Here is a 23,954-nt window from a genome sequence, read left to right on the forward strand (position 1 = left end):
TAGACATCTGGCACTGTAAACTATAGAAAGAAGAAGAAAAACATGTAAATATAACCAACACGTCACAATATTTGTATCTTATCTCAATATTAACATATTTATATTGATAAATCATCAATTTTCATCAACATTTTCGTACGTGTAATATTCTAATTGAAAACGTGTATAAAATTATAAAGAGATTTGTAAGTTTTATTTAGATATTATTACGCCTAAAAAGTTTTCGATTTACCAAATTATAAGAATATATTAAGATGACAGAAGGCCAAAGAGCGTTGATTCTAGTTGGTGGATATGGTACAAGGCTAAGACCTTTAACTTTGAGTAGGCCTAAACCTTTGGTGGAATTTGCTAACAAGCCAATTCTTCTGCATCAAATTGAAGCATTAGTCGAAGCTGGTGTAACAGAAGTTATATTGGCGGTTTCGTACCGTGCCGAACAGATGGAACGAGAGTTAACAAAGGAAGCTGAGAAGTTAGGAGTTAGTATTCTATTTTCCCATGAGACTGAACCTTTAGGAACAGCAGGACCAATAGCGTTAGCAAAGGAGCAACTTTCTAGGAGTACTAAACCTTTTTTTGTTTTAAACTCTGATATTATTTGCGACTTCCCATTCCGCGCTCTAGCCAAATTCCATGAAAACCATGGAAAAGAAGGTACAATTGTTGTTACAAAAGTAGAAGAACCATCTAAGTATGGTGTTGTTGTTTATGGAAAAGATAATTGTATTGAGAGCTTTATCGAAAAACCTCAAGAATTCATATCAAATAAAATAAATGCTGGTTTATACATTCTCAATCCCAGTGTCATTAACAGGATTGAATTGAAACCAACTTCTATAGAAAAAGAAGTATTTCCACACATGGCAAAGGATAAACAACTATATGCCTTTGAACTGGAGGGTTTTTGGATGGATGTTGGACAACCTAAAGATTTCTTAACTGGAATGTGTTTATATTTGAAACATCTACGTCAAACAAATGAACAAAAATTATATAAGGGACCTGGTGTAGTAGGTAATGTTTTAGTTGATCCTTCAGCCAAAATTGGAAGTAACTGTCAAATAGGCCCCAATGTTACAATTGGACCAGGAGTTGTAATTGAAGATGGTGTCTGTATTAAACGTTCTACAATTCTCAAAGACGCAACAATTAGCTCCAACTCATGGTTAGAGAGTTGTATTGTAGGCTGGAAATGTTATGTAGGAAAATGGGTAAGAATGGAAGGTTCTACTGTATTAGGTGAAGATGTGATAGTTAAAGATGAAACTTACATCAATGGAGGACAAGTTTTGCCCCATAAAAACATTTCAACATCAGTTCCAGAACCTCAAATTATTATGTGAATGTGGCAACTAAATATTCATATATAACTATCATAAGATAATTCACAACAAGTGTATTGTTATTATAGCAACAAAATATTGTGAATATATTCAATTATTGTGCATTATTTTAGAAGTAAGAATGAGTGGTAAATTTATAATTTCTCAAGTGAAGGTATTAAAGAACAAGTATCATATTTCAAGCTCTTGAAATTTATGCTGTATATTTGTACTAAGTCTGTGTAATGAAAAATTTTTATATTTTAATATATCTGCCTTTATCATTAACCTTTATTTTATAGTTGAGGCAAATCTTATTAATAATTAACAAATTAGTTCAACATTTGATTCTAAAAACATAAAATAGAAATGGCACAATAATTACTTGAAACATACATAGTCTGCAATATTCAATAGAGGTACAAACTACTAGACAGCAAAACACTCCATTTTTTCCAAATCTATCATTTTGTGAAACATTTAGTAGAAAATATGAAAAGTTCAATCTAATTCCATTATGTTTAATTCTTAAAAAAGGTAAATCATTCAAACTGTAATACACATGTGAGATCTTCATATTTAGTTTTGTTTATTTCCTCTAATAGCACTCAGTTTGTAATAGCAACTAATTCTTGTTTAGTGTGGAATTCTCATTTCATTATATCTCATAAATGTTCTAGATTCAAAATAATATTCTTACCATTATCTGTAAAAAAAGCAAACAAGGTACGTACCACGACATACATTACGTTTTCTCATAATTCGTATAGAGATCGTACTTATTGTGGATCCACACAATCGCTTTTCGCTTGAAATCAAATGGAGAATTCATCACTTGTAGACTGGTTTCGGTGTAATTGTCCCTCATCAGTATAAGTATTACTTTCTCTCCATTTTACTGCGAGTGACTGAAGTTTTTTTTTAAAATAAGAGGTTGCCATTAGAAACGTGCACTTACTAACGTTTCAACAACAAAGAGGTATATTGCAAAAGCTTAAAACATTATTTTTTAGAATTATGGATCAGTAGTACAAACGAAAACTATGGAATATTTTTCAGAGAAATAGTACATATTTATTAGCACTCCCAAAGAATAAGTATGCAATAAACTATCTATTTTCTGTTCACGAATTCGTACACAAGAAGTTCCATTGGAGCTATACTATATCATTATATTTTGTAAACTAACTTTTGATTTACAAACAAAAATATTTACATAAAGTGCACATTGATAAATGTAAATTAAGTATGAGGCGACCCTTTCAAAACTTCTGGTATTATTCGCTCATATGAAGAAGTGTTAGCTTTTTTAATATTCGTAGTATTATGACGTAATTACGTTGACGTAATTAATTGTCAATGTCAACGAAAAGGTCATGTTTTGTAATTCGTCCAAATTTTTATACTTTGTCGTTAAATTTAAATAATTTTTAACGCAACTTGCCAGTATCGAAAAATCAGCGGGAGTGATAGGTAAGTGTGTGTTTTATGAATGGAAGTTTGTCTTATTTCGCTTTTTAATTACTTGATATACATTGTTTTTATTGATAAAAACAAAAAGGATTAAATTTTGACATTATTTATTGATTTTATTTAAACTACCTTACAGCCAAGTATAATTCTCAAGTTTCATTATTAACATGCTTCTTCTATGGACCAAAGTAAAGACATATTTGGAATAACTTCTAAATGTAGTATTGATTTCCATGAAGTTTTACGATTTCCTAACGAAAAAAGAGTGGTGGCTCGACGTCGTTGGGCTATTTTGGCTAAAGCCCTTAAGGTACATCGTTTTAAAACATAGAAATATACAATTTTGCTTTATTATTTAATAGCCCCTTTGCATGTGCTTTATTTGTATTCGTTGATATTTGCTTGCTTTATTTATATTTTGCTCTATATATTTCGCGCACAACTTGAACAAAAAAATATCACCATTAATTTTTTTTTGTAACACTAAATGAATATATTAATAATTTCAAATATAAATTATATTAACTTATTCAAGTTTTTATTCAGTAGGCAGATGATATTCGATTTGTTAAAAATATATTTTCGCAATCCAAACTTTTTCCATATTAACATTAATTTTGAAAAATCGGCATTTCAAATAATCTATTTTTTACTATTCAAACAATGAGAAAACACTTTTATCATATCTTTGAAGCTCATTCTATAAATGTCTGCTTTTTCGAATTATTTTTGCTAGAAACGTGTTTATCGATTTTGTTAGAATTAAATTTTGTAAGATAATAGAAAACTAGTTTTATAGATTTATATTTCGGAGGGAGATTTTGTGTTTAGTTGATTATCGAAAGTAGTTTTATTCATAATTAATCGAGGATATTGACGGGTGATTTTGCTACCTGCAAGTAGAAAATGAAGGGAAGATTGTATCGAGAATTTTTTGCGGTTTGGTTCGTTTGATTTTGGGGAATTTTTTTTTTCAATTTTAGACTATTTCAATAGATATTGAAAGAACTGTATGGTTCAATAACTCGGTTCATGATATCGAAGAATTTGCGCAAAATATCATATCCCAACCAAACCTAACCTAATCTGTGTTAAAAAAACTAGTCAAATAATCATTTTCCAGACAACTTTTGAACACTTCTACCACCGCCTACCGCCACTACTTACAACTTCCTTTTGCATCAGACATTCGTGAAGTATAAGTAACACACTATTTCATTTTTACATTTTTCAACCCTAGAAAAAATATTAAAGTTGACATTTCCGCGCCCAACTTACTACAACTAACTTTAAAGGTTGCAAATGGAAATGGAACATCAAAAAATGTCAATAGTAGACTTATCCATTGTGATTATGACTATACGACTACTTTAGTTTATATCAATTACTGAACAGCTCAATAAAATATCTTTTTACTCAAGATGCTTGGTTTTCATATATATCCGCTATTAAATGTCAACAATTTTTATTTTTGGATTCATCGATGGTTATAAATTTATTCGTTTCCTTATTATAGTATAGTTAATAAATCGCGTCTCTATTTTAAACTGATTTTTATTTGCATTCCATCGAAAATATCGTATTTTTCTTGTCTATCCTGCTATAATGCTTCTTTAAAATTTTTAAATAGAGTTTGAAAATGTATTTTGTACTAGCAACATGATGTTTTTATTATTATTCAGGCGATACCGTTTATAAAACAAATAATATACTAGTTTTAATATTCATTTTTACTTTTAAACTTGAGATTGCATTTTAAAGAAAACTTCGATAAGTAGAACTCTAGATAATATTAATAAAAACATTTTAGTATCAAAAATTAGCACCGAGGAAGAAAACGAGTTTCCTCGATTTTATTTTCATTACTACCCCTTATACCTTCTATTTGGTTTCTCCATCATCCTCATGATTTTCTCCAACGTCTATTCCTGTCTCTTTTTATTTACATCATTTTTTGGTTTCACATTCTTGATAATATATAATTATTCTTCTTAGTATCTATTTTTTTTTGAGAACTTGGTTTTCTTATGCTAGTTTTTCTCATTCTAGTTTTCTTCGCCGATCCTTCCACTTTGATTTTTGATTTGCTTTGAAAAAAGTAACCATACTAGTTGCCCAGTCTTTTTTCATGGATTAAAAAATTTCAGATGTTGAAAACTTCAAAAAACAAATTTTAGGAAAGATTCAAATCAAAATTTAACGGTTTTAGTTTGAGAGATGGTACCTCACGAAAAAAAATATAATTTGTCATATGACCTTTATCCGTCAGACCGATTGATCGAAAATATATATTTTCAAGATTTTATATATTTATAATATAATTTATTAGGTCTAATTTTTGTACTCTGCTTTGTAACGTAAATAGTAGTCTTCTTCGTATAGGATTATGCAAAACTAAGATAGAAATGAACAAAGGGAATATAGGAAAAATGATTTGGAATCTAACAGTACACTTAAATATCCAATAACAAACTAGGTTTCTCTGTATAACGAGGGTTGTTCCAAAAGTAAGGTTTCCAATAAGCTACAGTGTCGAAAGAAGGTGCAAGGCTAAATCCGACAACGGTCCCTTGCGAAGTGGTTCTCCCACTCTCGAGCCCACTACAGTGTTCGCTCGCCGTCAGAGATGGAAATGTTGATCGCTGCTCCCGCCATGTGTAAGGTTCGAGCAGTAATCTTGATACAAGGAAGTTACCGCCCGTGGAGATTCATCGGCAATTGACAGAAGGTTATGGTAAAGAGTGCATACCCGCAAATGGTGCAGAGCTTTTCCTAAGAGTTGCACAGAAGTTCACGATGAAGAAAGGAGTGGAAAACTACCGGTTTTGGATGCGATTGTCCAGAATATCAACAGTGATCTGTTCAAAGACCGGAGGGTTGCTATCCGTGGATTTGTTAAAAGCATTCCTAAAGCATTTCATGGGACAATTGAAAGAACTTTAACAAAAACGTTGGGTTATCTTGAGTGCTTGGTGGGTCCCCGGGATGCGACTGATGGACAATAGGATTAACGTGTTGGCTGTGTTTGCAAGTTTAGTTAAAAATGTGAGGAGTAAATAACAAGGAGAAGTTGGTGATGAAACGTGTTCCTTTAAACCCCCTAAACAAAACAACAATCTAGTCAGTGGCGTCACTTTGATTCACCGATACGATACTAAAGAAATTCAATCAAACGTAGTCGATAGGGAAGGTTATGGCGATTGTGTTATGGGATAGGAAGGGAATATCCTCTTCGATGTCATGTAATCTGACAAAATACATTCACATATATATTTTGAAACATTGCCCAAACTCTGCCGAGCAATCCATAATCGCCTGAGAGAACGACTGACGGAAAAAGTACTACCTCTTCATGACAATGATGGATCCCACTTCGTTCATCAAACACAGGAGTTCGACTTAGGAATACAAAGCTGAAGTACCGTCTTCAAAAGTGTGTCAAAGAAATGAAGACTATGTTGAAAAATAGAAAACCGTATAAGCTTTTTAACGAGGTATAAATCAGTAACAATAAACAGAGTTTTTTATTATAGTATAGTTAGTTAACATAATTTAGGATTTTAATAACTAAAAACTATATTTGCAATACAACATGTTATTGCCAAATTCAATTCTATCACTCTCTTACACCAGGAAACATAGTACCTATAATTTTTTTTCAATTACATGATTTTGTTCTATTTTTATTTATATCAGTTCTAGTTTTTGAGAATTATACAAACATTTTTTTAGAAAGACTTCTGTAGAATCACGAAGTGATAGGTTTTAAGTTGTTGAATTGAAATAAATCTTTTCTCTATTAGCCATTCAATCATTCTATCTTTTTATAAATCGTTTTTAGGTGGTGGATTATAATCTTCACTGAATGATAAGATCCATTGTCACAAACGATTACGGTGTTAGCAGTTGGACTTGGTATAAATTTTTCTCGTATTCATTTGCTGTAATTCACTGACCTCATTTTAGAATAAACTAATCTCTTGTTTTAGTACCTGACTTGAATATCAAACAATCATTAGAAATAAATTTGATCAATCACTGTCCTTTTGAAATTGAACAAATGTCTAGATTTGTTAGACTTACAGATAAGTCTATTTCGTACCCTAATATATTTGATTTATCTTAAACATTTTATTCTTGAAGCCCTTATTCAACTTTTTTCAATAAAAACTTTGTTAATGAAGTGTCCAGTCACCCTTATTATCTTTGAAATAATTAAACACGTGGAGTTCTCTAATAACCTCTCGCTTTTTCCACTCATATTGTAAATACTTCGGCATATTGGTGTTAACAATATTAAATATGGACGGAGCACGAAATATTTCAGGCTCTGTGAATTTCTTCTTAGTTGGCGTATGCTATATCTACGTTGAAAAAATGTGTGAAATTTTAATCAAAACTCTTCATAAATATTTCAGCTCCTTTAATTTTTTGTGTACCTTGAAAACTTGTTTGTTCTAGTCCAAAATTGTTGTGATTTATTATATTAGAGTGAACTACTAATGAAATCTATTTTTAAGTTTGTTTATTGTTCGTCTGAAGTCAACTAATATTGCTTTTCGTGAATTTGACAAAAAATATATTGAAATGAGAATTTATGTTGAACTATTTTTAAAAGACATTGAACCAGTGGAGTCTTTCTAAAGCTATTAATTTTTGAGGTCTTTTGATGGAGGTCGGTCACAAATTAATATTAATTATAAGTTGTATTTGTACTATTACAAATAGGGCGTAGGTATCTTTGATTGTATATTTTAAAATTACTTTGATAAAATTTCCTTTAAATTATTAGATGAAAATAATGGAAGCCGCACAGTTATTCTAGAAAAAGTTTTAAGAATGTGAGAGGACTAGTTTTTTTTTATTTTTCGTATTTTGAATGAAAGGAATAGGTTCACCTCTCTTAGATAACTTGTATGAGTCCATGAAGATCAATTCCAACACTGATAGCAAATATTTACGAGTTTTATCATGCTGATCTGCATTTAAGAAGAAAGTCATCTGCTGAAGTTAAATGCGAGGAAGGAACGAGGCTTGTATTATAGCTGCATACGAAAATCTAATATTCTAATGCCTACATTTTAGGAAAAAACTGCTCCTATTTCACAATTGAATTGAAATTTCTATAGTTTGTAGATTATGACACCAATATTAAAATATTAGCATACCTTTGTATCATTTTAAAATGTTAGTTATAGATCGGTTCATCGTCAGTGTTTCGTAGATTGAAATGGAAAAGATTAAATTTAAATACTGGTCCACTGGTATGCTGAGAATCTTCTTCAGCTTAAATCCTATATTTAGACTATGTAGCTGTTGTAATTTATATTCCCAACCCATAATTTGGTAACGAATCAGCTTATAGATTTTTTCAAAGTCTAGTTAAACAGATTGACATGATATGGAATTTGTATCCAGTAGGATATATTGCCAAATTAGTTAGTTGTTTCATCAAGGCGGCAGTTATTAAACCCACATAAATTTAGGCAATAAAAGCTTTCATTCATACATAAATATTACAATTATTCATTTTCCTTGAGTTTATTTAAGATTAATAAAAAAAATAAACATAAAAATAAAGGACTGAAACATGAATCTTGCATGCGATATACATATACGAACCCAGTCTCAGCGAAGTTTTACTATGAAAGCTATGATTTACCTATTAACGAAAATTAATTGACAACTGTCACCTATTTCTGATGACAGAGCTGATAAACAAACCGTTCAACTGAAGTTATCACCTACATCTATTTTGCTACATACTAAATTTTTTAAAGACCATTTCAGCATGAAAACTCTTCAAAAATAGCCTCTACAGTTTTGTTATTTGTTGTAAAACTGAACTGAAATTATTACATAATTAATAAAATTACAATTTTATATGGAATAACTTCACAAATATAATGTTTTGGGGAGTTAGGCCAACTTCATTGAGACAGGGTATGTTTAGAAGAATTATAGAAATAAGACTTTTTTCTTCTAAATCACAAGTAACGCTCACATCATGGTGATTTATGGTGTAATATTAAAAAAAAATGAAAATTAAATAATGTAAGAAGTTTGAATTGCGTTTGTCAAATTGTTTCTGCGAGTTTAGCAGTGGTGAAAATAATATTCATATCTCTACTTTAGTTGGAAACACATACGTGAAAAAGTTTATATTATTAATTAAAATACCTCATTTTGCAAAATACCGATAATTAATATATGAAAAAGTTGATCAGAATTAAATGGTTCATTCAGGTAAGCACTAATTTCCATTATTAGTATTATAGGAGGACCAATCTCTTTGTTTCAAAGCTTAAAAAGCACATCGTCGTAAAAAAGTTTTAATCATAATGAAGACTATATTGTAGAAGAAAAATATGTTTGCCAATTTTTTATTGCTCAGGGTCAGTTTCGGGACAAAGGGATCCGCCCTCGTATAAACATTTCCATTCATTTTATTCGTTTAGTTAATAACGCAGCAAGTTGGAATCTATTTTAATACTAACCAACGTGCAATAACCAAAACGTTTTGAGGTTCATTGTCAAACAATAACTTTTACTCCTAACATTAATAATAAAAAAGTTACGATTCCAACTAAAGTAGACAAGCTATATAATTTTTTATGCTTCTGTAATTTATTTGAGAAATGTTGGCACTCAATCAAATATGCTTTAAATAGTTCTATTCTAATTAATATTTAACACAGGATATAATCCAAGAACAATAAATCAGTGATATAAGTGGATCCCAAGAGATTTAATTGCTTTAAATATAAATCCAGATATTAGCATGCTAAGCGGATACTCCAGATATGAACACGCATGAATTATTTATTACCATCATAAACTTCAGTAAATTCGACAATAATGTGTTTTATAATAAATTCATTTGATTTTAACACTCTCCAGGTTTATATTCAATACATCGAATCTTTTACAATAATAGTGAATAACACTAGTTTACAGTACATCTGTTACCTAAGAAATCTTTACCTGGTGCTGACTACATATGATTTTCTATTTTGAAAAATATAATTACAAGATTTTTATCTTGTTTCTGAATTTCAATTATGTAGGTATATAACCGAAAAAAACATGTATTTACTTAGAAAACCTTTACGAAAAAATCTCTGTTTTAATACTCTTCTCCTATGTATAAACTTTGGAAAATAACGTATCAAAGACCAACAATACTCAGACATCATTTATTCGAATCCCCGAAACCCTGGTAGCATTCTTCCATGACGCGTAAGTCCTGATGTTTACGCTCTTCGCTCATATCTCCTAAATTTTCCGGAAACCTGTCTAGGTGACTATAGAGGAAGTGGAGTTATATGTTCATATTGCACTCAATATTTTTTAATTGTAGCAAAAGGTTTTCTTAAAGTTCAATATAATTTTAAGATTGTTCATTTCCGATAAAATTCTGCTTCACAGAGACAAAAAACTGCCAAAGCCTCTAGTTCTAGAGTTTCTAAATTCAGTATCTTTCATAAGTTGGGGGGCCACCAAAAATTCTGGCTTCAATCTTTTCCATGGCGAGCTGAGGACATTTTTGGGAAGAGAAGCAGTTCCCGTTTTTATCCAGTGATTTAACAAACTGTTTCATGTAGCCCAGTTGTATATGTAATGGTGGAAGGATAATTTCGTCACAAGCTACTAATGAATTCTGGACCATATGTTTCTTTCTAGGCTCCATATTTTCTTTCAAAGGCCGGTTTCTTCGTACCCAATGCACTTATTTAGCTCTACTGTTCCAAAGGCATAAAAGAGTAGCGAAATGTTACAATATTTTTCGTTGGGCAATAGGTACCACTACTTAGGAACAACCTTAAGTGGTGACGGAAATAAAGAGGCAGAAGTCAAAGAAAAAATAACAGTAGCTAACAGGGCATATTACGCTAACAAAAAACTACTGCAAAACAAAATACTAGGAAAAAGTACAAAAATGAGAATATATAAAACAGTTATTAGACCGGTCATGATGTATGCTGCAGAAACTATGACTATGACAAAAAAGCAAGAAGAAGACTTTAACCTACAAGTATTATACATTTTTGAAATCAGCTCAAAGAGGAGTATCCAAATTTTACATAAAAAATATGAAAAGTAATTTAAAAAAATAAAGGGGATGCTGCTAGGGGTGAGGGGGTGGCTTTTCCAGTAAGTTTAAATAAGCCATAATGCTTGCCCCTTCCAACATAAATTGACGTGTTTTTGGATTTTTTCTAAATACCAGTATTACAAAAGTTATTAAAGGTGGATACTTTTATCTGAAAAGCACTGTATATTTATAAGTGTATTTTCCTCTGGACTCGCAAGTTTTATGCGATCTGCCGAAACATTGTTGTCAATGTCCTCTATAATGGGAAAAACAATGACATTTTTGAACCCCATATGGTTTCGCATAAAACTGACTTTTAAACAAGAGTTGTCGCTTTCCTCACTTGGTGGTGAAATCATTTAAGAATTGTTGGGAGAAAAATATTAAGAACAATATTAGGACCAGTAAAACTAACAGAAAATGAGTACCGAAGAAGAATGAACCATGAAATAGCACAAGAAATTAAAGAGGACATAGTAAGAAAAATTAAACAGCAAAGAGCAAGATGGCTGGGACATGTATGGAGAGCAGGAGAGGAAACAGTAGTGTACTCAATATTAGATTGGACCCCTGGAAGTGCTAGAAGAAGAGGAAGACCAAGGTCTACATGGTGGCAAGAGGTAAAAGACGACCTTAAGAGAATTGGGATGTGGAACTGGCAAGAAAAAACGAAAGATATACGAGCCTGGCAGGATATGTGCCACAAGATATAAACAGAAGAGAATGGGGACTGATCTACCCCGAAACAAAGAAAAAAGAAAAAAAAAGATCTAGAAAGCTCGTAAGAGTGGCGTTACCCCATCTGGGGTGTTTAGCCACCATATATATATAGGTACCTCAGCGTATTTATTTCCATTATGTAATAGAATACGTTTTAGGCAAGTTTTGAGCTGTCAGTGAATAACCGCTAGTCGTTTGGTTTGTATTGTTTCAAGTCAATTTTTAGTAACAAGTTTTTTGATATTTGAACAAAATTTTGTTTCTTTCAGTCTTAAAATTATCTAACTCTTAATTGTCTTGTCATAAGGTGTCAGATATATTTTTTGGCATTGAAGAGTTAGATGAACGCTGCACTTGCCGTTTAACAAAATTAGTGCTTAGATACCATCATTTAGCTCGATTTTTAGTGTTTAAACGTGATTTCAAATTTGAAACTCAATAAAAACAAACTTTTTAATTTTTATATTTTATATATATTTTAATTTTTATAAGTTTGGTGCGTTAATCTTCAGCTTCATTTTTCTGTGTTTAATTCAGTTGTGTAATAGATTTGATGTTATTTAATTGTGCAGTTATCAGCGATTTTGCAACACATGCGTATTTTACAACCAATTTTTATGTTAATAAACCATTTTCATGAAGAAAAGCCACGAAATTGTAAGTTTCAGTAACCTGTCAATTACGCTGTTCATAAGAATTAAGCAAACTAACCACATACGGGTTATTAATTATTTTATGGAATCAAAAAAAAAACAGAAATAACCCGTCAGTTGATTACATTTACCTTTGATATACTGAAGTAGAAAGGATCCTAACATGGCTATGATCCGATTACCTTATTCAGTTTTCTAACGACAGTGAACATTAAGATCTGGTTATCTCCATCATAGTTTCCGAAAACCCCATAGACAATACATTAGTGTTGTTAAGTAGAAAGTTAGCTTAGGTCAGTGTCTAGAAGTATACAAGATTGAGAATAATGTGAATATAAAACATAACAATCGCTGGGATCAAGATCAGGGCTGTAGGGTGCATAATCAAACAACTCCCAGTCAAATTCCATCAAAATAGCGGCTGTGAAACATGCCATATTTAGACGAGGTAAGTTTTGGAGACTTACAGCATTCCACGCCTCTTGTTCTAAATGGCTCGTCGCAAAAGCCGCGGTCTTTGACGTAATGTTTTGTGCATTTCAGAATTTTACGTGGCGGTAGAAGGAATAAGATCTTCCATGTGTCCTCTGCTATATAGTTGATACATCATGGATTTGTTATTAATTTGTTTAAAGGGGAAAACATGGAGAAACTCACTTTCTGGATATGCCTTGTAACTTAACATCAAAATGCATGTGATGTTACCAATTCTCTCGTTCTCATTCCATTCCTTATTTTCATAGTTCAATTGTTCACTCCGTGATAGAATTTTTCAATCGTGAAGGAATCTCCGAAATATTGTAACACATGAATATTCATAAATTAAATTTGATTTTTCTGACATACCTGCTAATAAATTTATGAAATTTATTCAAAGTATCTAATGTTGGGTAGTCGATTTTCTTTTTTTTTAGCATTTTGTCTTTCAGTAACATGGGCTCTGTTATTTTTTGGTCTCCCTTATTATTCTTATATATTTTCATATATTTTCTTCCAAATATATACTTTTAATGTGATATCATCTCATTTAGCTTATTATTTTTGATCTTGGTCTAAAATATTAATCGTTTTCCAATAAGAGTAAATTTTCATTATTGAATTGAACGGAAAATGTATTTTTTGTATTTTCAAATTGTTCAGTTATTTCTAGAATAATTGCTGACTGTATAAAGTTGGTAACGGTTTTCACTGAGCAACGTTGATCTCCACTGATATTGAATGTACATCCTTTATATTAGTGATTGATAAACATTTATTTGTAGCAAGTTGATATGCACAAAGAATCAATAATCCGCGAGGCGAATGGCCGTTAATATATAATCGAATATCTCGTTCAAGATGAATATTCTATAATTTTGCAATAATAAAGAATGTATAGAAATTGAAATTTCCGAAAAGGGTACTTGATGCTTATATTTTGAGATATTCATTTTCAATTACCAGCATTTCTCAACATTTGAATTGATCTATAAACTTACATATACACTCTGTTTCCAATTGCGAGAGAGTGATGGTGAAACCTATTGAATATACCATCCACACACCTGATTTAGTCCTAAATTAGGATCACACTAAATTTCATTCAATACGAGTTTCTGTAACTATTGCTTATACATATTTAAACATTTCATTAACTAGCTTATGACATTCATTTCATATTCAACTAATGGCTTCGGAATGTTAGTTTATTACTCTGTCACATTAGGAAACAGATAATGAATAGAACCTCAATTTTTGACTTCAAAATAGTTTTTTTTTAATTTAGAGCCCCACAGAAAGTCAGCCTTCCAGTCCAACTGATGAATGTTCCGTACGTCGAATTTCCTCCTTCATGCTATTGAAAACACAGGAGCTTACCTCATTGCCTCTAGTAATTAAAGAAAACCAAAACATTGACCAATTAAAAAAATATACATGGTATAAATATTCTATATGTATAAATGGTAGCGACTATTTTTTAGATATAGCTCATAGAAACCGCACTTTTTCCGCTGAAGATTTAATGGGATTTAACAACACTGGTAACATTTGTATATGGCCATCTGAAGAAACATTAAGCTACTTTGTTTGCTCAAATTTAGAAATATTTAGAGACAAAAATGTGATAGAGTTGGGTGGGGGTATGTCTTGCTTAGCGGGACTGTTCGCTGCCAAATATGGTCGTGCTAAAAGTGTTCTAGTGTCCGATGGAAATAAAGTATCCGTAGAGAATGTTCAAATTACACTCAAATGCAATGAGTTTGGAAGTGAAGTCAGCTGTGCGATTCTCGAATGGTCTTCCTCCGTTATAAAGGATCAGTATGACGTTGTTCTTTGTGCTGATTGTCTATTTTTTGACGATGCGAGAACTGATTTAATCAATTGTCTGTGGTGCTGTCTGGCCAATAACGGTACTGCGTATATAATGGCTCCACAAAGAGGTACTACCTTAAATATGTTCATCAAACAATCTGAAGAGAAAGGCTTCACTTGTAAAATGATTTTAAGATATAGCGATGTTGTTTGGGACAAACGATTAGCACTTCTGGATAATTGTGATTTTGATGATAATATTCATTACCCTATACTCATAGAAGTGACCAAAGAATAAGTGTCCTTAGTATTTGGCATATTATATATTTATACCAATAACGGTAATTTATTATTATTATTATCATTATTATTATTATATAGACGACCATATTCCTTATATATATCTAGTCTGATATTTACCTTATCTGTGATAATTAATACCAATTTCCTCTGAATGTTAGTATTTGTTAGAAATCTATTTGTTTATTTATTAAATTGTCAATATATTTACATAAAAATTAAATTAATCGCCATAAAAAAACTCTTTTCCTCTAATTTTTATAATGTGACAATACTGAATAAGAAAACTATCCAGTAGCATTTCAACTATAGTGTACTTACTATTTTATTAATTCTGTGGTACTTTTCACATAAAATTGTAGCTTTAGTTAACACAAAGTGAACTCAAATTAAATTTAGGATAGGTTACAAATCGAATCAAGAAATCTTTATTAAGCTAAATTTTGAGGTTCTGCCCATCTGTTCAAAAAATTTTCAATAATTTTTCTTCGTTTTGTTTGTTTTATCGACGCATTTGAGATAAAAATTAGCCCCAAGTTTAGAAATCAAAATTTCAACATTTTTTTGGTTGTTAAAAATAGATGAAAATTATTATATTATATCATTAATCGTACCATTATTTTCATCAACAAGAAACAAATTGTTGTACACTAATTAAACCATTGTGGGATTCACGCAACGTTACAAAGAAAGTATGAAGAAAGAGAATCCTAACCTAACCTAAAAAGTTTTTAATAATTTGTAAAAATTCTTTAAATTTGGACATTAAATTGCTTTTTTTTAATTGTTCATTTTTGTACATACTTTCCAAAAACATACCGATAAAAATATAGCTTTCAGACAAATGGCTCTTTAATGTACCTAAAAATAAAGAAAATTAATTAGGGTGTACTCCACTTTTAAATAATAACCTCAACATGATCACCAAGTCTATTTATAAGAATTTCGTGCCAAGTCTGGACTGTATGGGGGTAACTTCGACCCGAACCATCTCAACAGTTTCTGCGTTGTTTTAGCATTATTATACAGTAGGACAGTGTTTTTCAATCTGTGGGTCGCGACCCCCCTAGGGGGGATATAGGGATATATATATATATATATATATATATATATATATATATATATATATATATATATATATATATATATCAAAATTATATTATTTCTTAGTCTTTCTATGACACAAGGGGGCCGCCAGAATTTTTCAACTTGTAAATGGGTCACGAAATCAAAAAGATTGAAAAACACTGCAGAAGGATGACAAATTCATTAAACATGATCTAGTCACACTCCAGATAAGACCTGAATCCCAGAAAATAGCTTCTACAGCTTTACCGGTATTTTTAGAGAGTGCTATTTTAAATTTCATTGTCGTTGATGGTTCAGGGTGTTTCGTGCCGTGTTGATTTCTTTTGTTGAATAACTTGGCCGGTTATGGTCATTCTGTCTGCCTGATTGAAAATAGCTACATAATTTCGCTACATATTGTTTGCTCGTTGCTTCTTCGTAATGAACTTTCACGATTTGATAGTAAATCTGCAAACCAGACACATAATTTTTCCATAAAAATGGAATTATGCACCACACTAGACCAATTTTTTAAGCGTTTCAACATTTACAGGGTCTGAATCGGCACTTTCACTACCTACCTCACCAGTTATATGCACTATGTGCCTCCAATTTGGGTTACCTTTTTTTTGATCATCGCTCATATTTCGAGAACTGCTTGCACGATTTCTAATTTGGCGAGATACTGTATAAATTTAAAAACAATCAAAAATAATAGGATTTCCATACTTTCCACTGATGATAAAACGCAGTATATTAGAAAATTAAAGGAATACACCAGTATGGACACGATTTTGGGTAAAGGTGACGGATTATCAGAATTAGTAACTGATAACAAGTGTTCTTTTGCACTGACAGAAATACGTCGATTTGTCTGGCCTTTGTAGAAACGAAGGCAATCTAAGCAAGGTCTAGATACTTCTGGGACCATCCTCGTAAGTGTCTATAGAACGTCGTGATAAATTATTATAAACTTTACTGTTTGACAATCCTACTTATTAGAATCGAAATTAATCGCTATTCGCATACTCGCCGTTGATAGTTTTTCCTTTTTCACGTCAATGCAAAAACCGGTATTTTAGATCAGTTTAGCGTATCAAAAACCCCATACGCAAAATTTTCATATCTTATTTATATTGGAGGAACACGTTTAAAAAAATTGATTTATAAGAGATGGAGAGAGAAAAAAAACAAGTGGTCATCAGTCGTTTATAGTAGCATTTCCTGTGACCTTTTATACTAAAAATTATCATTACTAGCACTTTTTAGAACTCTCATGTGTCATATCTAAGTACACAAATTAATGAAAAACTATTAAAAAAAAATACTTGGAAAATGCTAGGTCACATAGTTTCTCATTATACTAGTGACAAATGTATCAGAGCAAATATTCAGGAAATGGAATATGTTTCTTTTGTCTGTTTATAGCAGTTATATTTGTCTTTTCAAATTGACCTCTTGGGCACTGGTTACGAGAATTTCACATATCAATTTACTTTGGTCATTTGAATTAATGTAATGAGATTGAAAATTAGAGATCAGAACCTACTTCAATACATAAAGATCAATTGTGTTAAAAATATATAAGTGGTATTAGGACGCGTACACATTTTTAGTCCGTTTATTTTCTCTTATACTGTAATTCAAATCATATGAATTAACTGCTAAATTTACTGTTTTATAGATTGTTTTATAATATAAATATTTTGATAGCTGAACTATTTTGTTTAATTTTCGTTCTTTACTCGCAGGTTATTAATTTTTAAACGTCGAAAAAACTAACACAAGGGAAAGTAACCCAAACAAACCATCACCTTTGTATTTATAAATTTTATATACATTCCGAAATTATGTAACAAATATAAATGTATTGATTTGACTATAGAAGTGGCAATACATAGTTTTATTTTAGCATATGTTGTAAAAGTGAAAAATACAAATTATTTTGATGGTAATCGTTCCTATAATATTAATTGCATTTTATGTTTTCAAACATATGTGAAAAATTTTAACATAAACGTCTTTAATGATTGAAATATGTGATTATGTGTTTTATAGTCAATTTGCATGGTTTTAGGGAGTCTTTTATGGGGACGTTGGCCATTTGTTCTACCATTTATTGAGAACTTTATGCTTTAAGGTTGATTTGATATCGGCACTAGTAAGAAATTATATACACTATCACTATTTATAGTTTCCTTAGCGACCAGGTCTGCAACTTCGTTTCCTTTTGTTTTAGTATGTGAGGGGATCCAACAACACAATTTTTTTGTTGTTATCTTGTAGATATTGTAGTTCCTAATTTTGATTGCCAAGGAATTTGTGAATTTGGATTGAGCTAAGGGAAACGAGTGAGTGAGGATGAGATGATTAGGTCCGTTTAACGAAGCAGCGATGTGTAGCTCCATATATAATTCAGCAGAAAAAGTGTAGATAGGATTGGAGGAGCTTTGAGCATATATTTCGAGGTTGGTGTGATAATAGCGATACCCTCACCATTTTGAGATTTGGATGTGTCTTTGTAAATAACTACAAATTTTTGTATTTGTCGATTATGTCACTAAAGTGTCTTTTGATTAGCGTATGGTTGAAGCGATGTTTGTTGAATGAAGTAAGCTGGGTAATAATTTTGATACTTTTTATTGTACTTGTTGGATTCTGAGAATATTGGATAGGAAAGCATTTAAGAAGGAAGAAATTTCCTTCTAGCATAAAATGATTTGGGAATTTCTTAGAGAAGCAATTTTGGTAGGTACAATTGGAAGGATTGGATTTTAATTTGGCTGCATACGTATGACTCAAAAACGTTCTTGTGTTCCTCTAATTCGCAGTACAGACTTTGCACTGGTGTTGTTTTGAATGCACCGGTTATCAAACGTAAGGCTGGATTGTGAAACTTGTCGATTTTTTTTAGAAGGGGTTTATAGCTGTTAAATATACAATTGATTTATAGGCTAGTTTTCCTCGAATAAGAGTAAGAATACATATTAAAAAATTTTTATTTTTAGTGCCTTACTTACGAAAACCATGTATGTCAATTAAAGTGTGTTCATGTTATTACTGTTGAATTTATTTATTAGAAATTGTTCACGCAATCAATAAATTATAATTAATATAATGCAATTGATAATAATAAATATAATTAATTCATTGCGTTATATTTTATATAGTCGCCTACCATTTCCAGCAGTATTTTCTAATTCATAATGAAAAAATGCTTTTAGATATAGCAGTGAAAAAAAAATTACAGAATGAAGAATGTAAATATAAACACCAACCAATCTACCACAGAAAACTTTGTCGATAAATTACTATAATTAAGTTACTTTTCAAAAAGAAAACATGACAAGCATAATAGAAATAATTTATTAAATTCAATAAAGCTGCTAGGTATTTTTGCTCTGATAGGAAAATTAAGTAGATTCTATAAAATGAATAGGAAAGAACAATAATTTAAAATAAATAGAGATAAAGAAACACCAATAAACAAAATTATGAGATAAATGTGGTCTTACTGGAACCTAATCTCCTCAAAGTTAACAGGGATTGATAGAACCGTAGGAACTATTCAATTTTGTTAATATTTTTAGTTAAATTTGCATTAATCCTGAATAGGCATACAATCTAATCCTCCAAAATTTCTGTCCAAGCGTTTTTAGGTTGTTGTGTACGTATCATGATGCTCAGGTAATTATATTTCGGTGTGAAGAAAATGTTTACAATCAATCGAAAACATAGATTCTGTGAACATATATATTTTTTATTCAAATTTTCATTTTTATTTATCACCATAGATTAAGAAAATTCCAATCATTCGGTTTGTCCCCTTGAGTTGTTTCTATTTTATAACCATTTCGAAATATACTGAACAGTTCCTGACGTACACTTCCCTCTTCTTCTTATAACGGTTGATTTCGATTCTAATAAGTATGTTTTATTATTTAGATAATTTATCGCGAAGTTTTATTTAAATTTACACAGATAAATGGGAGTATATTGAAATTTTATGTTTCGTAAGTTTTTTTCCAGTTTTGCTTTCCGGATTTGTCAAATGAAGCACATACAAATATCTGTAACTATATGGATTTCCATTATAGGGCTTTTCTATCTATTAGTTAGCATGAAAAATTTTCTAAAAATACAAAACTCAAACCTTAGTTATATTATTGACATTAGCTTCAACAAATGATGATTGCATGAGCCATACAAATTTTCAATAGTTTTGACAATATGGAGAAAAGTGTAACTTTAATTAGATTGATTTTTCTATAAAATCTAGCAGTGATAAATTGAAAAGAAGTTGTATAAGTAATTAACACATGTTATTAAAAGTTATAGGAGAAGAGTTGATACATTGTTCAAAATAAACATATTCAATTTTCAAATTTTAACAATATTAATCTAATGCGGGTTATTTTAAAGATGTATATTTATACAATTATGAAAAAACCAAATTCTACATATCACTTTTAAGATAACTCTACCAAGTCGCAAATACTGCAAAAAGTGGAATAAACAAGCAATCCACATGTTCCGGATTAAATTTTAGTTTCCTATGTGCGTTCCACGATTCGACCAGCTTTACAACATAGTAGACTACAAATATCTTGTTATGATATATTACTCCATTTCTCGGTTAGAGCTTCTTCTAGGGTCTAAAGCTCCGATAACGTCTGTCAAACATATCCTTTTGAAATTTCTTAAGTTGAAAACAGTGCTCAATCGGTGGTGGTTTAAATTTCACCGTGCCGAAGGAAAATGATACTTTATATGCATAACACAAAATTAGATCGAACGAAATAAAATTATGATTAATATTTATAACAGATATTCGTGCGACTCTTCTTGATCTCATGTTGTCTTTTCTTAATCTATTTCAACTGTAAGTGGCTGTAAGTTCGATTCGAATATCTTTTCTATCTATCTATTCCAATGCGTATCTTATGGTCCCCGGGGTTCCACTTAATATTTTCAAATTCGATAGATATAACGTTGAAATTACGTACCATTTGTCAAATGCTGGTACTATTTTTAAAACTAGCGTTAGACTTAATAATTTATGTGTTTCAGAAATTACTTTTCTGAATTAAAATTTTTATTGCTCACCCCACTGCAATTCTAGTGGCTTTTCAAATTATCTTGTTTTCATCACTTTCGCATTGTTTATATTTACAAAAAACATGTATGTGTTCCTCTGATTATTTTGAGCAGTGTATTTGTAATGTATTACGTTTAGTTTCATAAGTTCGACTAGTAATCATATCATTAAATTAGTGTCTACTAGTTGTTCTTATTGTAGAGTAACTGAGAGAATTGATTTTACTGTATTTTCATAAATTCAAATGATAAGTTTCGTGTGAAATAGTGGTTGTAAACAGCTGCAACTATCCTCAATAAATGAATATTTACTTGAGTTTCTTCAGTAATGGTTGTAATTTTATGATTTTAGGTTAAAAATAACTACGAGTTGGGGAGTCGGAGAAGGCTTCAGATTTAGTAGAATTTTTTTCATCAAAAATTTCAAAATGTTCACTGTAATTCCAATCAAAGTTAGTTTATAATTATATTTAACATTTATTTGAGTATCTAGGTACTTACTCGTGAATTTTCTATAAACTGTGATAAAAGATTGAATCTCCTCTGTAATTATATAATTTCTTAATTCTCCAAGAGTTGGAGCTAGCAGGAAAGAACGTCTTCGACTATATTGTGTTCATAGTCCGGTCAATTTAGAACATTAAAATAGTGGTCAAATAACAAAAATTCCCAACGGGAACGCCAAATATAGGTGGAGACTTGTGGTTTGCTAACAATCGGCTAGTTAATTTTTACTTATCGGAGGGTATATTGCGAGTGGGATTGCACTTATATTTGGTTTTCTACTACCATTTTAAAAATATTTTTGTTATATAAAGAGAAATTAGATTACATCACCTTCTCAATCATAAGAAAATATCTTCTCTCAGATACTCACAAATAAAATCAAAGAATTTATTAGTGGTAGTGGTTTGTCATGTGCCTGGAGATCTAATTTTTTGAGATTTTTAGATGTTCTTTACCTTGACCTATATCAGTTTTTAGAATGAATATATATGTTTGTTTCTCCAGAACATCAACTACTAGTAAATTCTAGATATTTGATTAATCTTTGTATTTTAATATTTTATTGAATTTAGATGTATGTAATGAATTGCACTTTTCAAATCCCAAACAGAGCTGTGCTAAATATATTTAGTAGAAAGTCGCTCTTCCTAGTTCAAAGGGTAGTTCTAATATTATTTTCCTTTCTTTCACTTTTCGGGTTTGTCTTTAAAACTCAATATATTAGTAATTGGGAATAAGAGAAGCGAATATCGGATTCGAAAAAAAGTACAGAAAAATAATTTGAAACTCGACAGTGATACACCACTACATTGAGTCTGATTTACATTGGTACAGTAGCATTACTGGCATTTCACTGGCACTGAATCATCTCATTTACACACGTCCAGTAGCTATTTCTACTTTGTTGAGGTGACTATAGGTTTGCCTCCTTAAAAAATGGGCGTTTCACATAAAAGAAGGTAATTTGAAATATTTTTTAAAAATTTGCGTTATTAATAATCGAGCTGATAGATATATGACTGAAAAACAATTGATTCGGAAGAAGCCAATATATGTGAAAAAATGGATAAATGACAGATATTTTTTACCCATGAACAAACTTTGATCAGAAAACACCAATGAGTACAAATCCACTATTGGACGTCAGTCCATTTTTTAGATAAGATTTGATTGTTGGACAAATAAAACGCGTGGTAACTATACGATTTAAGGTACATTTCTAATGCAATTCGTGGGCGAATTGGAAACACAGTACACTTGAGTGGCATACGAGAAACAATGTTAACATTTCTAATGCTAAAAACCTTGCTGATTGTTGACAGAGGATGCAAACTTCAAGATTTTGAATTTCGTGCCATGCATGGCACATGCGCACTAGGTGGAATTGTCATATTTCGCATTTTGATTTCATATAATTTGAAGAAGTACATAATTCAACGTTTATTTTTGTATCAATATTAAATCACAAGACGGCTCAATTAAACTTAACTTCATATAACAAAAACTGGTGCAAAGGCGCATGTGCAAGCACTTTTTGCAAAACCATTGACAAAGTTTATTAGAAATGAGCTAATTTCACGTCAAGTGCGTTCCACCTCGCAATTCGCCCACGAAGTGCTATATTGGAAATGTACCTTTACTTGAAGCTCACACTTCTAATCTGTGTTTTTCTAGGTACTTGTAATTAAAAAAAAAACGTGCCAGTTACCTTTGTACTTACTAATTTTAACAATAAATCGACCAGTTAATTATTCAGTAAGATGGATATTATATACATTTTATTCTCCTAGCTAGGTTTGAATTTAAATTATAATTTTAGAAACAACAAAACAAACAATCCAACAACAATTTTGTGACATCAAATACCAAAGAGTTCATAATTCTTAGAGGAATTCATGCTCAGAATATATTCTGAACAAGAGTGCGCATTTGAAACGTTCAGAAGATATTCAGAATGTGTTCAAATTAACTACCGCCAACAAAGCTATTATTAACTCAACTGAGATATTAGCCTGATAGATCAAAAGCAGCTTAACAATTTCGGTGTAAATAAATTGATTGGTAAAAAGTTTCTTAAATAAACATAATTAGTATTGATATATATTTTTGCATAGACTGACTACTACCTACGATATTGATCGCAAGTCAAAAAATATCCACAAATTATGGATTCGAATGTTACCCGCCTATTTTTATCATACATTGTTAAGTCAATTGTAACAGCCATGATTCTAACAAATTCATCTAAATTTCATGTAGATTATAAAACCAAGGTAATAAATCTACAGCGTGGGTTTATTTTTAACACAATACCTACTTAATTACATTTACTTGGTTATGTTTGGATTGTTATTATTAATTGAAGATTTCTTCTGTTAACTTGCCAAAATTAATAAATAAGTAAGTTAATAGGATTTCTAAATA

At 30.8% G+C, this 23,954-nt stretch overlaps 2 protein-coding genes across 2 annotated transcripts; both read left to right on the plus strand.

Annotated features, from left to right (window-relative positions):
* The first annotated feature begins 17 nt into the window (after positions 1-17).
* Positions 18-1,613, plus strand: LOC130891340 (mannose-1-phosphate guanyltransferase beta). Its single transcript, XM_057795999.1, has one exon. It carries the CDS (start codon positions 255-257, stop codon positions 1,344-1,346), a length of 1,092 nt encoding a protein of 363 aa, XP_057651982.1. The 5' UTR covers positions 18-254; the 3' UTR covers positions 1,347-1,613.
* A 959-nt stretch (positions 1,614-2,572) lies between these two features.
* On the plus strand, positions 2,573-15,735 carry LOC130891352 (calmodulin-lysine N-methyltransferase). The gene is made up of 3 exons (XM_057796009.1): positions 2,573-2,798; positions 2,935-3,108; positions 14,032-15,735. The coding sequence occupies exons 2-3, from the start codon at positions 2,977-2,979 to the stop codon at positions 14,854-14,856; spliced, it is 957 nt and encodes a 318-aa protein (XP_057651992.1). The 5' UTR covers positions 2,573-2,798; positions 2,935-2,976; the 3' UTR covers positions 14,857-15,735.
* Positions 15,736-23,954: the final 8,219 nt, after the last annotated feature.

The sequence above is a fragment of the Diorhabda carinulata genome, chromosome 1, assembly GCF_026250575.1.
Source record: "Diorhabda carinulata isolate Delta chromosome 1, icDioCari1.1, whole genome shotgun sequence".
Lineage (NCBI taxonomy): Eukaryota > Metazoa > Arthropoda > Insecta > Coleoptera > Chrysomelidae > Diorhabda > Diorhabda carinulata.

What these genes read in the sequence shown, in the direction of transcription:
- LOC130891340 (XM_057795999.1), top strand. Translation starts at nt 255, where the DNA reads ATGACAGAAGGCCAAAGAGCGTTGATTCTAGTTGGTGGATATGGTACA.
- LOC130891352 (XM_057796009.1), top strand. Translation starts at nt 2,977, where the DNA reads ATGGACCAAAGTAAAGACATATTTGGAATAACTTCTAAATGTAGTATT. An exon ending in TTTTGGCTAAAGCCCTTAAG is followed by an intron (nt 3,109 to 14,031) that starts GTACATCGTTTT and finishes TTTTTAATTTAG; the next exon opens with AGCCCCACAGAAAGTCAGCC.